This window comes from Eleutherodactylus coqui, chromosome 2 (genome assembly GCF_035609145.1).
Source record: "Eleutherodactylus coqui strain aEleCoq1 chromosome 2, aEleCoq1.hap1, whole genome shotgun sequence".
Classification (NCBI taxonomy): Eukaryota; Metazoa; Chordata; class Amphibia; order Anura; family Eleutherodactylidae; genus Eleutherodactylus; species Eleutherodactylus coqui.
The window spans coordinates 295,199,057-295,211,906 of record NC_089838.1 but is presented as its reverse complement, the minus strand read 5'-3'; the positions used below and the strand labels follow the sequence as shown (position 1 = coordinate 295,211,906).

General features: G+C 44.0%; 1 protein-coding gene across 1 annotated transcript in view; it reads right to left on the bottom strand.

The window, feature by feature from the left end:
• Positions 1–318: 318 nt before the first annotated feature.
• LOC136612728 (neurogenic locus notch homolog protein 3-like) overlaps positions 319–12,850 on the bottom strand; it is a 79,614-nt gene continuing 67,082 nt past the window's right edge. The window contains exons 20-34 of the mRNA XM_066593346.1: positions 11,896–12,049; positions 11,627–11,811; positions 11,405–11,537; positions 9,543–9,794; positions 9,127–9,239; positions 7,896–8,452; positions 7,322–7,654; positions 7,063–7,226; positions 6,745–6,949; positions 6,579–6,663; positions 6,170–6,332; positions 5,132–5,430; positions 4,800–4,947; positions 4,613–4,710; positions 319–4,274 (exon numbers count right to left, since the gene is read on the bottom strand). Of these exons, the coding sequence (XP_066449443.1) occupies positions 3,003–4,274; positions 4,613–4,710; positions 4,800–4,947; positions 5,132–5,430; positions 6,170–6,332; positions 6,579–6,663; positions 6,745–6,949; positions 7,063–7,226; positions 7,322–7,654; positions 7,896–8,452; positions 9,127–9,239; positions 9,543–9,794; positions 11,405–11,537; positions 11,627–11,811; positions 11,896–12,049 (4,161 nt within the window). The 3' untranslated portion in view covers positions 319–3,002. The remainder of the gene's footprint in view (positions 4,275–4,612; positions 4,711–4,799; positions 4,948–5,131; positions 5,431–6,169; positions 6,333–6,578; positions 6,664–6,744; positions 6,950–7,062; positions 7,227–7,321; positions 7,655–7,895; positions 8,453–9,126; positions 9,240–9,542; positions 9,795–11,404; positions 11,538–11,626; positions 11,812–11,895; positions 12,050–12,850) is intronic.

The window sequence follows — 12,850 nt, the reverse complement described above, 5'->3', positions numbered from 1 at the left end:
TTTTTTTTGGCCATTTCAATCCATTTAAAAAAAGGCAAAAAGGATCATTTCGATGACTACATTATTTTGTTTTTATTGAATTAGGCACTTTACATGAAGAATTCTGTACCAGTATATTTACAAAGTATAAAGCTACATGTTTTTGAAATTTTTTTTTTTTATAAATTTTATTATTTCTTAAAAAAGGACATTATGACAAGAGTAATAAAATATACATATGGTTGATTAATACAAAATATCTAACATGTTCTATTTATTAAAATGAAAAAAATCTGTATAAAAAAACCCTCAGAAAAAATGTTTCTCCGTTTTGTAAAAAAAAAAAAAAAAAAAAAAAAAAAAAAAAGGATGCATATTTTTTGGTCATGAAATATTTAAGACTGAGTGGCTTTAAAAAAAAAGTTACCGTTTTTATTTAATTAGTGCACAACCCACAGTTGCTCTATCACCTATTGGCAGTGCCCAGGATAGGTAGCTGTCAAGATTATTTATACGATTTTTAGTTTATATAAATAATTTTGGAATTGTGACTGTCATTCACAATTAAGGGCGCTTTTCACATTGTGTATTTTTCTCCAGTGATGATCCAGTCTTCCTTGCAGAAAACGCTATATGAGAGCAGAAACCTGGACAGACCCATAGGGAGACAATCATGAAACTTTTATAACAAAAAAAAAAAGAAGTGGCAAAATTTTGCGCAGAGCTTGCTTGCACACCAATTTTGCAACTTCTGGCAGTCTGCACCACCGGCTACCAAAAAGATGGCAAGGGTGCCCCAGGTAGACACATGTATGTGCAATTTACACTTTATACCAGATATACAAACGAAGTTAGACTTGGCATTCATTTCTGTGCAGGCGCATGGAGTTGCCGAGATGCGCCTAACGTATGAGGAGGCGTGCACCTCTTCATATATAAAGCGCATTGTGCACCGAGGGAAATATTAAGACCAGTGTTTGAAATGCCAGTCTTAATAAATTTCCCTCATAGTGTTCTACGTGTGAGACGGAGACCTCTTTGTTCTCCTCTTCACATGGCTTCAGTCACTGTCTTTATAGGTGAACAGAAAAAGCACCAAGGATGACCCTTTTCTATCCAGCTAAAAAGAATGGCCTAGCCGGAGACCATGTGAAACGGTGACCAAAAGGTCTCCGTTTCACATATTGACCCCAATGGTTTCTGTCCTGTTTTACCAAAAAGGTCTCCGTTTCACATATTGACCCCAATAGTTTGTCCCGTTTTAGCAAAGGTCTTCGTTTCACATATTGACCCCAATGGTTTTCTGTCCTGCCTTACCAAAGGTCTCCACTTCACATATTGACCCCAATGGTTTTCTGTCCTGCCTTACCAAAGGTCTCCACTTCACATATTGACCCTAATGGTTTTCTATCCTGCCTAACCAAAGGTCTCCACTTCACATATTGACCCCTATGGTTTCTGTCCTGCTTTATGTCACTATGCAGTTTCCTGCAAAGGAGATGGAAACCCAAGATGGAACCAACGTTAGAGAAAAAAAAACACAATGTGAAAAAAAAAAAACCTAACAGAGAAAGTATCATACAGTAACGTGTTATATTCATTTCTTTTAATTTATGGGTGTAACACGCAGAAAAAAAAAAAAAATTGAAAAAAATTAGAAAGAATAAAAATATATTTTTTGAAGGGGAAATAACCCCTCCAGCGTCTAATGGTGCAGGCAGTTATCAGACTGTACTTAATGCATGAAAAAATATCTAGTATATTTGTAAGGCAGTGTAAAAAAATATACACAAATCAGGATCTAGATATGTGCATATATATAAATGTATTTATACCACCGTATAAATAAAAGTACAATTTATTTTGTATATTTAATATCCTCCGAGCTCGGATCCTTTTACTGTGTCTAGCCCACATTTGCAAAAGATTTAAAAAAAAAAAAAAAAAAAAAAAAAGGTTAATTTCTTCTATGTATACCCAGTACACAAAAAAATATATATATATTTAAAAATATATATATAGACATATATGTGGCTACAGCCTAGCATTATACAATTTAAGTATTACAATCTTGGTAACACCAAAAAAGGTCTTCCCCCATTAACCACAGGGCATTGTAAGCAGAAAAAAAACAAAAAAAACTTCAGCGTGAAATTTGAAGCAATTTTTAGAATTTGATTGAAAGCTAGCCGAATTTCTCCACACCCCCCAACTTCCTTGTAATTTTAGTCTCACGTGAGAACTACTTACAAATTAGCAAGAAAATAAACCAGATGCCAAGTCACAATGATTTGCAGCTTTTAACGCCGAGTAGGAAACTATCCAAAAATGTATAGAAAGTTTTTTTTTTGGCCTGGTGGTAAAACATTGGTCTCCGATTGCCAATTTGAGGCTCAGATCAGTGACTTTTGCTATAGAGAAATGACATTTCTTGCCAAATTCTGTACCGCTTTCTTTCACAGTCCACGAAGAAAACAAAAAGTATTTTACAAAAATTAGGGAGGAATTCAAAAATAAAAATTCTTGTATATTTAAAAACAGTCATTTAAAAGTCATAATTAAAATTAACCCCCCAAAGTGGAGCAGCATAGGGCAGTGACAATAGCTTTCTTTTTTTAAAAAAAAAGGCAGGGAACTGCTCCCTTTAAATTGTAACATTTTTCTTCTTTGCACATAATACATTTTATATCTGTGGATAGAAAATAAAATTGCAAGTCTTTTCTTCAAAAACAAGAAAAAAAAAAAAAAAGTTACTGTTGTGAAAATGTCTTTACAAAAAATACAAATATATATAATGGTCCCCTTGTAGAGAAGTTATTTTTTACTTCATGGTCCCGTCATAAAACATTCTTACAGAATCACTTAGAGACTTCATTTTTTTGCTTTGTAGAGTTAAGAGCGAGCAAACTGGCAGGAAAGCCACCGCGGAAGGGTGGCATATCAAGAGTGGAACACGAACTAAGAGTCGAAGAGAAGGCAAGAGGTGAAGTCAACTACAAAACAATTAGGAGGTCCTGTGCAGGTCAGGCAAACACCTGCATATTGGTGGCTTGTTCGGGCAGATGAGACGTCGGACCTTGTGTACCACCGACTACCACAGGGCTTGGGGTGGCGTCAGACCACTCCGATACTGAGTGAGGTGATGGGCTGGACCACTGCTCGGGTGACTCCGGAGAGGGTGTCAGATAAGGGTGCTCACTTGGGATGTGCAGGTAGTGTTTAGGGGTTTCTTCTTGAGAAGGTGCGAAGGTCTGCTGAGACGAGGCTTGCACCGTTGGTGGTGTCTGAATGCTGCCTTCGTTAGGAACACTTTGCTGCTTATAGAAGTTTCCTTCACTGGGGGTTAGAGGTTGAGTAGACCTGTCGGCTACGTGCGGCATGCTCTGCTGCCTTAGATGACTTGTGTTAGGGGGCATCTGGCACTGCTCCATAGAAATCTTCACAGGACTTTGCATTGCCATCTGGTTCTGTAACATCAAGACCTGCTGAGCATGAAGCTGGTGCAAGTTAGGGACAGATCCTGCAGGAGCCCCTGGCATTACATTGCGTACCTGGTGTGCAGGATTCACAGGGCCTTGCCAAGCAAAGGGCATGTTGCCTGGGTTTAACATGCCAAGGTTTAACCCATTAACCACACAGCTTGGTGCTCGCTGCAATGGTATTCTTCCTTGCAGAGCCAGCATTGCATTTCCTTGCGATTCTCCTATCTCGTTTAATCGGGCCAGTGACACAGCAAAAGGCCCTTCCATAAGCCCATTCACAAGAGGAGTGGAGGGCACCGACATGGAGCCCAGGTGAAATGTGCCAGGGGCCTGCATTGCTGGGGAGGCAGGATTGGCGCTGTAAGCGCGTGGCGAATCGAGGGAATCTACTGGTGAAAGGGTCACAGAGCTCTCCAGCAATCCTCCACTTCCCGCAGGGCAGTCAAGAGACAGCTTTTTGTTTCTATTTTTTGCTTCCTTGGCCTCTCCCCGGTTCAGACTGGCTCCACCAGATTTGGCACCTGACCGCCGATTCTTTTTTCCTTGTGGAGTTTGCTTCATGTTGCCCATGAACCCATTTGGAGGGCAAAGAAGAGGTGACATGGTGTGCCCTCCCATTGTTCCCTGCGAACCCCTGACTGTGTTGTGCTCCTCCAGGAGCTGGACAATATCATGGTGTAGCCTGTCCTGTGCTATATCGCGTGGGAGTCTATCCATGTGGTCTGTAATTTCACGGTTGGCATAGTGGTCAAGAAGAACTTTTGCAGCCTCGTAACTTCCCTCTCTTGCAGCCAGGAATAATGGTGTTTCCTCCTGGAGGGTAAAGCAATTATTTAAGAGGCGTTAATACATACACTTTAAAACTTTCTAAAGTTGTCTGTTATACCCTGCAAAACACAGATGTCAACAACTGATGCTCATTCTTCGAGCAGCTCAGCTCGATTACCAGACCGCCACAACTACAACTTTGTCTCAAAAACATAAGGGGTCTGAGATTGAGCAAGCTTTGTTTCCCCTTTATTTTGCTAACCCAGAAACCCCAATCGAACACAAATTCTAACATATGAAAATTTCTTTAAAAACCCTTTAACCCAGGTTTTTAACCCCTTTTGCTGAATTAGCTATAAATGTATGTACTGCTACACACTCACCTTGCTATCCTGCATGTCTTTATTGGCCCCATTCTTAAGCAGGGCGACGGCAGCTTCAATATTGTTCACAGCCGCTGCCCAGTGCAGAGCGGACTTACCTGTCAAGAGAAGCATAAACATGAGCATATTGCATTGAAGACACAAAAGCTAAAAAAGGACAAATTAATTCATAAAAGCCAATACCAACCGAGCTCATCAACAGCATTGACATCAGCATGGCAGGCTATCAGCTCTTCCACCATACCCTCCACAGCCAGTCGGGCAGCCAAGATTAACGCAGTGGAACCATCACCCATTCGAGCATCCAGGTCTGTGGAGCGGTTTCTGATCAGGATCTGCGAAGGAGAAAATTAAAAATACTGCTATTGGAATGGCAACCGCACATCTTTTCCAGGAGTCCAAGAGCTACAGTGACAACCCCTGTAGGAGCAGCAATAATAGCCATCATTCACTTTTTCCTAAAAGCATGTATATGTAACAACTCAATATAAGATTCGGCCTCTGTATTATTGGACTTGCCTGGAAAACTCCTTGAGCATCAGAAGCTACAGCAGCATGCAGTGGAGTGCGCCCTGTATGATCTTGAGCGTTGGGGTCTGCGCCAGCATCCAGTAACCTCTTGGCAGCATCTGCTCGGGCATAACGCGCTGCAAGGTGTAGTGCCGTCTCACCAGTCCGATCTGTCTGAGCCCCCAGAGATGCCCCTTGACAGATTAGATCCGCAATAGCAGAGACTTCCCCTTCTTCCTCCTCCTCTTGCGATTCAGGCTCCATGCCACCTCCCAGGAAGGAAGCCAGCATAAGTGGGGTGAATCCATCTAGAATAAGGCGTGAGGAAAAGGCAAGAGTTAGTATTCTAACATTAGAGAGGAGGGTTTGCACCTTAAAGTACAACTCCGCTGTAATAACCATATATATTTAGTATAGTCAGTATTACATGCATTTCCCTATAAAAAAGGGATTGCTTGTGACTTAGCATTGATGACCTATGTTCAGAATAGGTCATCAGTAGTTGATCAGTGGAGGTCTTCGGCTACCCACTGATGATCTGATCACCAAGCATGCCGACAGTTTTCTTCAGAATTGCAAAGGCCTGGCTTGGTACTGCAGGCATAGCTGTCATCTGAAATGACAGCAGGCCTGGTGATCGAGAGCAGTGGATCCCCACTGGTCAACTATTGATGACTTATCCTGAGGACAGGTCATCAATAGTATAAAGAAAATAAAAGTTTTAGAAGTCTTGTACACGCTCTTAAATTTATTCTGAAAGGTATATGCATGTGTATGGGATCCTTAACAACCAGTTAACATTCTGCCTGTGGTCAAAGAAAGCTAAACTTGCTATACAACGTACGGCCTCTTTATACTGCACTGCCATGGTTTAGGTTCACTGTTCCATTCATAGGAGGAGACCTGGGGAACCACTACTCATGATCCATGGAGATCCCAGCAGTCGGAATCTCATCGATCAGGCACTTATCACCTGTCTCATGGAAAGGTGATAAGTTGTGTTACTCGTTTAAAGAAATTGAAGTCAAATCTATTTTGCAATCTCACCTGGTCCTCTAACATTGACATCCATGCCATCACTTTCATAGTCGCCCTGAGGTGGTGTCAATGCTGTTGCTGGAGGGAGTCTAATATCTGCAGCTGCCAAGTGGTGCTGGGTCCAAGGACGAGGATCAACAGGATCCTGACGACAAGGTGAAAGCTCCTCAGTCTAAGAAAAAGAAAAAAAAATTGAAGGACTTCTACTCACATGCTGTACAATACGTGCTGGTCTAGGCTGGTACTACAGGCTGAGTCTCATTGACGTCATGGGACTCAGCTTGCAGTACCAACTAAGGCCACTCGCAATGTATGGAGCTGTTTGTTTCCTGCAGCAAAACAGCAAGAGCTGGAAAAACCATTTTATGGCTTGGTTTAGCATAGGGACCAACATTTAGAATGACATGTGTCGATTTACCTTGAGTCTCTTCGTCTCAGGGCAGTCCGACTCCATCCAGTCTTCAGATGGGTCTTCCATGAGACGTTCTGCTTTGGCAATGTTCCTAAAAAGACACCAATAAAATGAGCATAGTAACAGAAGTGACCATGGAAACAGTCCACAACAGGCTTTGGGCCATCCTTACTTGAGTCCAAGAGCATCTTGACCAACAGGCTCCCTGCGGTCCCTGTCTTTCTTCAAGATGAATCCTTCAGGAAACCATAATGTGCTATGGGCTCTTTTTCTGCGAGACACCAGGACACCCAACACCGCCACCACCAAAACCAGAAGTCCAGCTACTGCTACTAGCGGAAGCAGATGGAAAGCAGGGGCTTCTTCGATTTTATCACCTGAGGAGAGATATGTACCATCACATAATAAAGCCTATGGGACAGCCACCAATGCTATAATGCATCGGGCTACGTCATGTGAAGTCTAATCGCTTAAGTATTACATGACTTACTGGTCACAGATTTCAGAGGATAAGGAAAACGTAGCATGTCTACTGCATTAAGAGCTGCCAAGTAGTCTGCCGCGCTCTCTGCATCGGGGAAGCATTCCGACATCTCCTTGTCATCCACTTGTTTCTTACATAAGCGATTATCAATTTCCAACGACACCTCAGACCTGTATATGGGTGGTAACAAAAAAAGACTCCATTTCCCACGTCATGGCAAGATGGTAAATATACACTGGTCCAGTCCGCATGGTATTGTACTCACCCTATGATATCGTGATCCAGTTCTCTCTTCACACGGCGATCTGGCGTCTGGCTTTTTCGGTAGGGTTTAATCATGTACTGCCCATTTTTGTCCAGACGGAATCGCAAAGTGGTCCTCAAGATGGCACTGAGCTTCTGCAGGAAGGACTTGCTCTCCTTCACCAGTTGCTCAGGTGGAAGTAGAACCACTATGACCAGCACTCCATCTGCTAGTTGTTCTCCATCCCGACCTCCGGCACAATCAAGGCCATCCCATCCACATTCCACAGAGTTGCATCCTTGATCACAGCGGCCATCTCCATAATGGTCCACGCAGTATTTTGCATAGAGCGGGCTAAAAACAAAGAAAAAAAGTTTTTAAATGTTAAAAAAAGGTACTTTTCTAAAATTATGATTTCCTCTGTGGTCCAACAACGGTCCGGATCACATTCTATGAACCTACACTAGTTGTAAAGTGTACACATTGTCAGCTGTCCGGTCAGACCTTTACATCCCACCTGACTTCCATACAACTCCCCACCACTTCACTGCTCCTACAACTAGACTGCACCCCAACTTTCATGTCCATGACTTACTGGCAGCTGCGATCGCCTCCACCTCGACAATCGAAGTTATCGTAGAGGCATTCCGCTGAGGAGCATTGAGGGTCACATTGCGAGTTGTTGAAGCGAGCCCTGCAGTCTTGTCGCGGACAGTTCTTCCACGGGTCTTCTCTTTCGAAGATGCAATCTCCACCATCGTATTGGCATTCCTTAGAACTGCATTCTTTATCACAATGGCCATCACCAATTTTATTAAGGCACTGTGGTGGGCTACATTCTGGAGCCTGGGGTGGGAAAGTGACTATAGGAGCTTTTGTATCACATCTCGGTCCTAAATAGCCAGGTGGACAGATGCAGTTGAAGTAAGGAAATTTGGGGGAATACATGCATGGCGCATTGTTTTGACAAGGAGAAGGAGAACAAGACGATGAGCGAGGTGTATGCATAGTGGTATTGAGAAGGCGGCAATCAATGCCAGGTGGGCAAACACAGCGAAGGCCCTGCTGTGAAGGGACACATGTGTAGCCAGGTGGACAGTTAAGGTCTCTGCAGGATTTCACTGCATGCTCACATGAGGGTCCGGAATAACCCTATAGAAAAGAAAAAAAAGTTAGCCGATACAATTTTGACAGCGGAGTTTAACAGTTACCTGCCATAGGATGCATATGTATGTCCTAGGTGCGCAGAATTAATACAACACAAGCTCGAAAGCAGCACACGCTACATACAGGCCTGGTGTCAACTGTCTTTGACAGCTGATACATAAGGAAAGTTTTAAGGATGGGCAAAACAAAATCAGAAGATATCACACGAGAGGTGGGGTGCATCCATGATGTGTCCGAAGCTAATGCAACAAGAAGAAAAAGGGAACTACTGTCACACACCCAGCTGGCATCCGGTTACAACAGCTGTGATCAGAGGTCATACCGATGGAGGCTGTTAGCCCTTTAAATACTATTTCCAATTAGGACTGTGACATTTAAATGTCCCAATTAGAGGTCCCGATACACCCCCAAGATGAGATTGAGATGAGATTGCAAGATGACGTCTGGGTGTCCTGCCAGCTGGGCGTTTTCTGAAGGCCACCAAAACTGCCATGTATTTCTGCCTATTAAGACATGCCTGTTATACTATATACCTCAATACTGAAGTATTGCAGTACATGGTATAAGTAATCAAGCGATTGCAAAGATATATGAGGAGAAAAGATATATGTGGGGGACGGGGGGGACGATCAAATAGTCATAAAAAGGAAAATGCTTACCGAGGTGCAGCGACAAGTGTACCCAAGAGCGGTATTTACGGTCACACGACACACTCCACCATTATGACACGGACGGGACTCGCATGTGTTCACTACGCTCTGGCACCGCCGACCTGAAAGAAGACACATATGCAGTCATCCTTCTAGCAGATGCACCAGTACAGCTGCCAATAAGAGACTAGTCCATGCCTATAAGCACAAGGGAGTCATTACAATGAGATTCCCTTAATCTGGCATCAAGACTGGCACCAGATCATTGAATGGGAATAGAAGTGAATATGAATGAAGGAATACATTCCTAAAGTTTATTCAGCAGCCCTTAGTTACAGCCCTTTCTATAGGGCCGCCATAGCTGTTCACTCGGGGGTCATTACTCAAACTGACAAGACAAAGACTTGTTCTCTTGGCCTTCTTACCAGTATAGCCGTTCTTGCATATGCATTGATAGTCGTTGGCCATCTGGACGCAGTCCCGAGAGTTATGTGCGACACAAGGCGTAGGCAAGCACTCGTTGATGTCCCCCTCACATCTCTCGCCGGTGTAACCAGGAGGACAATTGCAGCGGTAGCCACCAACTTTATCCACGCAAGTACCATTGTTCAGACACTTGGGCTGTCCTGAACTGGCGAGGGGGGAACAGTCATCCTCATTGATCTCACATAGCACGCCTGCAAAATATGGTAAGATGGGGGGAATGTTAGGAGAGAATGCAGAACCAGAAAACCTGCACTGGTAAAAAGAGCAAAATTTTTATGGGGTCATCAGTAGGAGGCCCATAAAACGTATAATTTCATATGCATAATGACAGGCATGCAAAACCTTTCCTGACCTGGGGCCGCATTGCCGTACTGAACCAAGGGCCGCAAGGGTATTCCTATCTGAGACATCTATAGTATATCCTAAGTATATGCCATAATAAAACCACTTCCAGGACTCCCATTTATCGGGAGAATGGGAGGGGAGGGGGGGGGGGGGGGGTCACCTTTTTTCCCAATCAGCATTCCAGAGAGGGGAAGGGGACCGTGCACATAGCTCCACTGTAAATGGTGGATGTAGAAGTAACGGCCTGATATTTGATGAGTGCACCCTTCGTACTTGTCCTAATATATAGGAGACTCAGACATGGCTACACAGTGCATCCTTAGTACTTGTCCTGCTATATAGGGGATACAGACATGACTATACAGTGCACCCTTAGTACTTCTCCTGATATATAGGGGACCAGACATGGCTACACAGTACACCCTTAGTACTTGTCCTGATATATAGGAGACCCAGACATGGTTACACAGTGCATCCTTAGTACTTGTCCTAATATATAGGGGACCCAGGCATGGCTACACAGTGCACCCTTAAGTACTTGTCCTGATATATAGGGGACCCAAACATGACTACACAGTGCACCCTTAGTAGTTGTCCTGATATATAGGGGACCAGACATGGCTACACAGAGCACCCTTAGTACTTCTCCTGATATATAGGGGACCCAAACATGACTACACAGTACATCTTTAGTACTAGTCCTAATATATAGGGGACCCAGACATGGCTACACAGTACACCCTTAGTACTTGTCCTGATATATAGGAGACCCAGACATGGTTACACAGTGCATCCTTAGTACTTGTCCTAATATATAGGGGACCCAGGCATGGCTACACAGTGCACCCTTAAGTACTTGTCCTGATATATAGGGGACCCAAACATGACTACACAGTGGTGAACCCTTAGTACTTCTCCAGATATATAGGGGACATAGACATGACTACACAGTGCACCCTTAGTACTTGTCCTGATATATAGGGGACCAGACATGGCTACACAGTGCACCCTTAGTACTTGTCCTAATATATAGGGACCAGACATGGCTACACAGTGCACCCTTAGTACTTGTCCTAATATATAGGAGACCAGGCATGGCTACACAGTGCACCCTTAGTACTTGTCCTGATATATAGGGGACCAGACATGGCTACACAGTGCACCCTTAGTACTTGTCCTGATATATAGGGGACCCAAACAGGATTACACAGTGCACCCTTAGTACTTGTTCGTTCTCGTTGCCTTGCTAGGTCCCACTCCTCTTCACCCTGACATGGAAACCTGTGAGCAGCCATATATAGACATTTCTGTGTCCTGATGATTGGGAGCCAAACACGTTGGCATAATGAGCGGCATGTGGCCCCCAGGCCACATCTTGTACACCCCTAGATCCCATAATGCAATGTGGTATAGCAATAATCCTGGTGTAATGGGTTCAGAGACAACCTGTTCTTACCAAGGGTACCGGGAGGGCAAGAGCAGATATAACGTCCAACCAAATCAATACAGGACCCTCCATTTTGGCAGGGATGGGACTGGCACTCGTCTGTGTCAATCTCACAGTTCTTTCCTTCATATCCAGCAGGGCACTATATAGGAAAGATGACAGTAACTTATAACAAGTCACTACCAGAAAAAAAGAAGTCAACTCTAAGCCAAGTGCATCAGCCTCACTCACCTCACATACATGTCCACCCAAGTAACTGTGGCAGGAGCCTCCATTCTGACAGGGGTCAGGGTCACACTGATTAATGGGGGTTTCACAGTAGCTGCCAGTGTAGCCCCCTCTGCAGTAACACTTGTGAGAGTTGCCAGTAGTTATACAGGTTCCCTCTGAGAGACAAAGCTGATCTACACGAACACCTAAGAGACAGATACAGGGAGGATTACATGATGCATTGGATGTAGAATGCCCTTCTCCAGCATGACGGCCGCCTTCTCACTTACCTTTTTTACTGGCAGCCGCTTCACAAGAGACGCGGGGCACATCACAGTAAATTCCTGCCCATCCGGCAGGGCAATCACAGTGGATAGAGGGACCCTTCTGTATACAACGGCCACCATTTTTGCAGGGATAACTCTGGCACAGATCCACTAGACTCTAGAGAAGGAAAAAAATGGAATAAAGTGTTAAAACTGAGCATCTAATCTCATCAAGAAAGAAAATTTTTCTTTGTTAAGCTTTTAGTTCTTATCTATAGGGGGCAGTGTTGCGTCACTTAAAAGGGGTTTTGTAATTACAACAAACCCTGTGCACCAGCTGGGCCTGGCCTAAAATTTAGGGGAAAAAAAAAAAAAGGAGGGGACATATTAATTTCCCCTGAAGCCCCAGGATGCAGCTGAGAGCCGCTGGGGGTAGGGGACTACCTGGCTGAAGTCGGGTAATCGCTGCGGCCAATCAGAAGCCACAGTGTAACCATACATACTCCTAGTATCATGGCGACCAGTGCGGATACCAGGAGCATGTACGATGATCCTGCGGCCTTTGACTAGCCACATTGGACTTTCGCCGTTCTGTCTAATGGAAGTTGCCATCAGTAACAGTGTTGTGGTTCACAGCTGCGTCCCTTAGTTCAGAGTTCCCCAACTCCAGTCCTCAGGGACCGCCAACAGGTCAGGTTTTCAGGATTTCCTCAGTATTGCACAGGTGATGTAATTATTGTCGGTGCCTCACACATTGCCACAGGTGTCCTTACTATAGGATATCCCGAAAACATGACCTGTTGGGGGTCCCTGAGGACTGGAGTTGGGGACCCCTGCCTTGGTCTAAAGTGAATTATTCTACTCCACATAGGAGTATGCTCTTCCCAGGGTTAAGAAAATTTACAACCAGTAATCCACCCTAAGGCATGATGGGAGTGGCATGATACATTTTTTCAAAATGTCTTCACTTTTTCTTGAC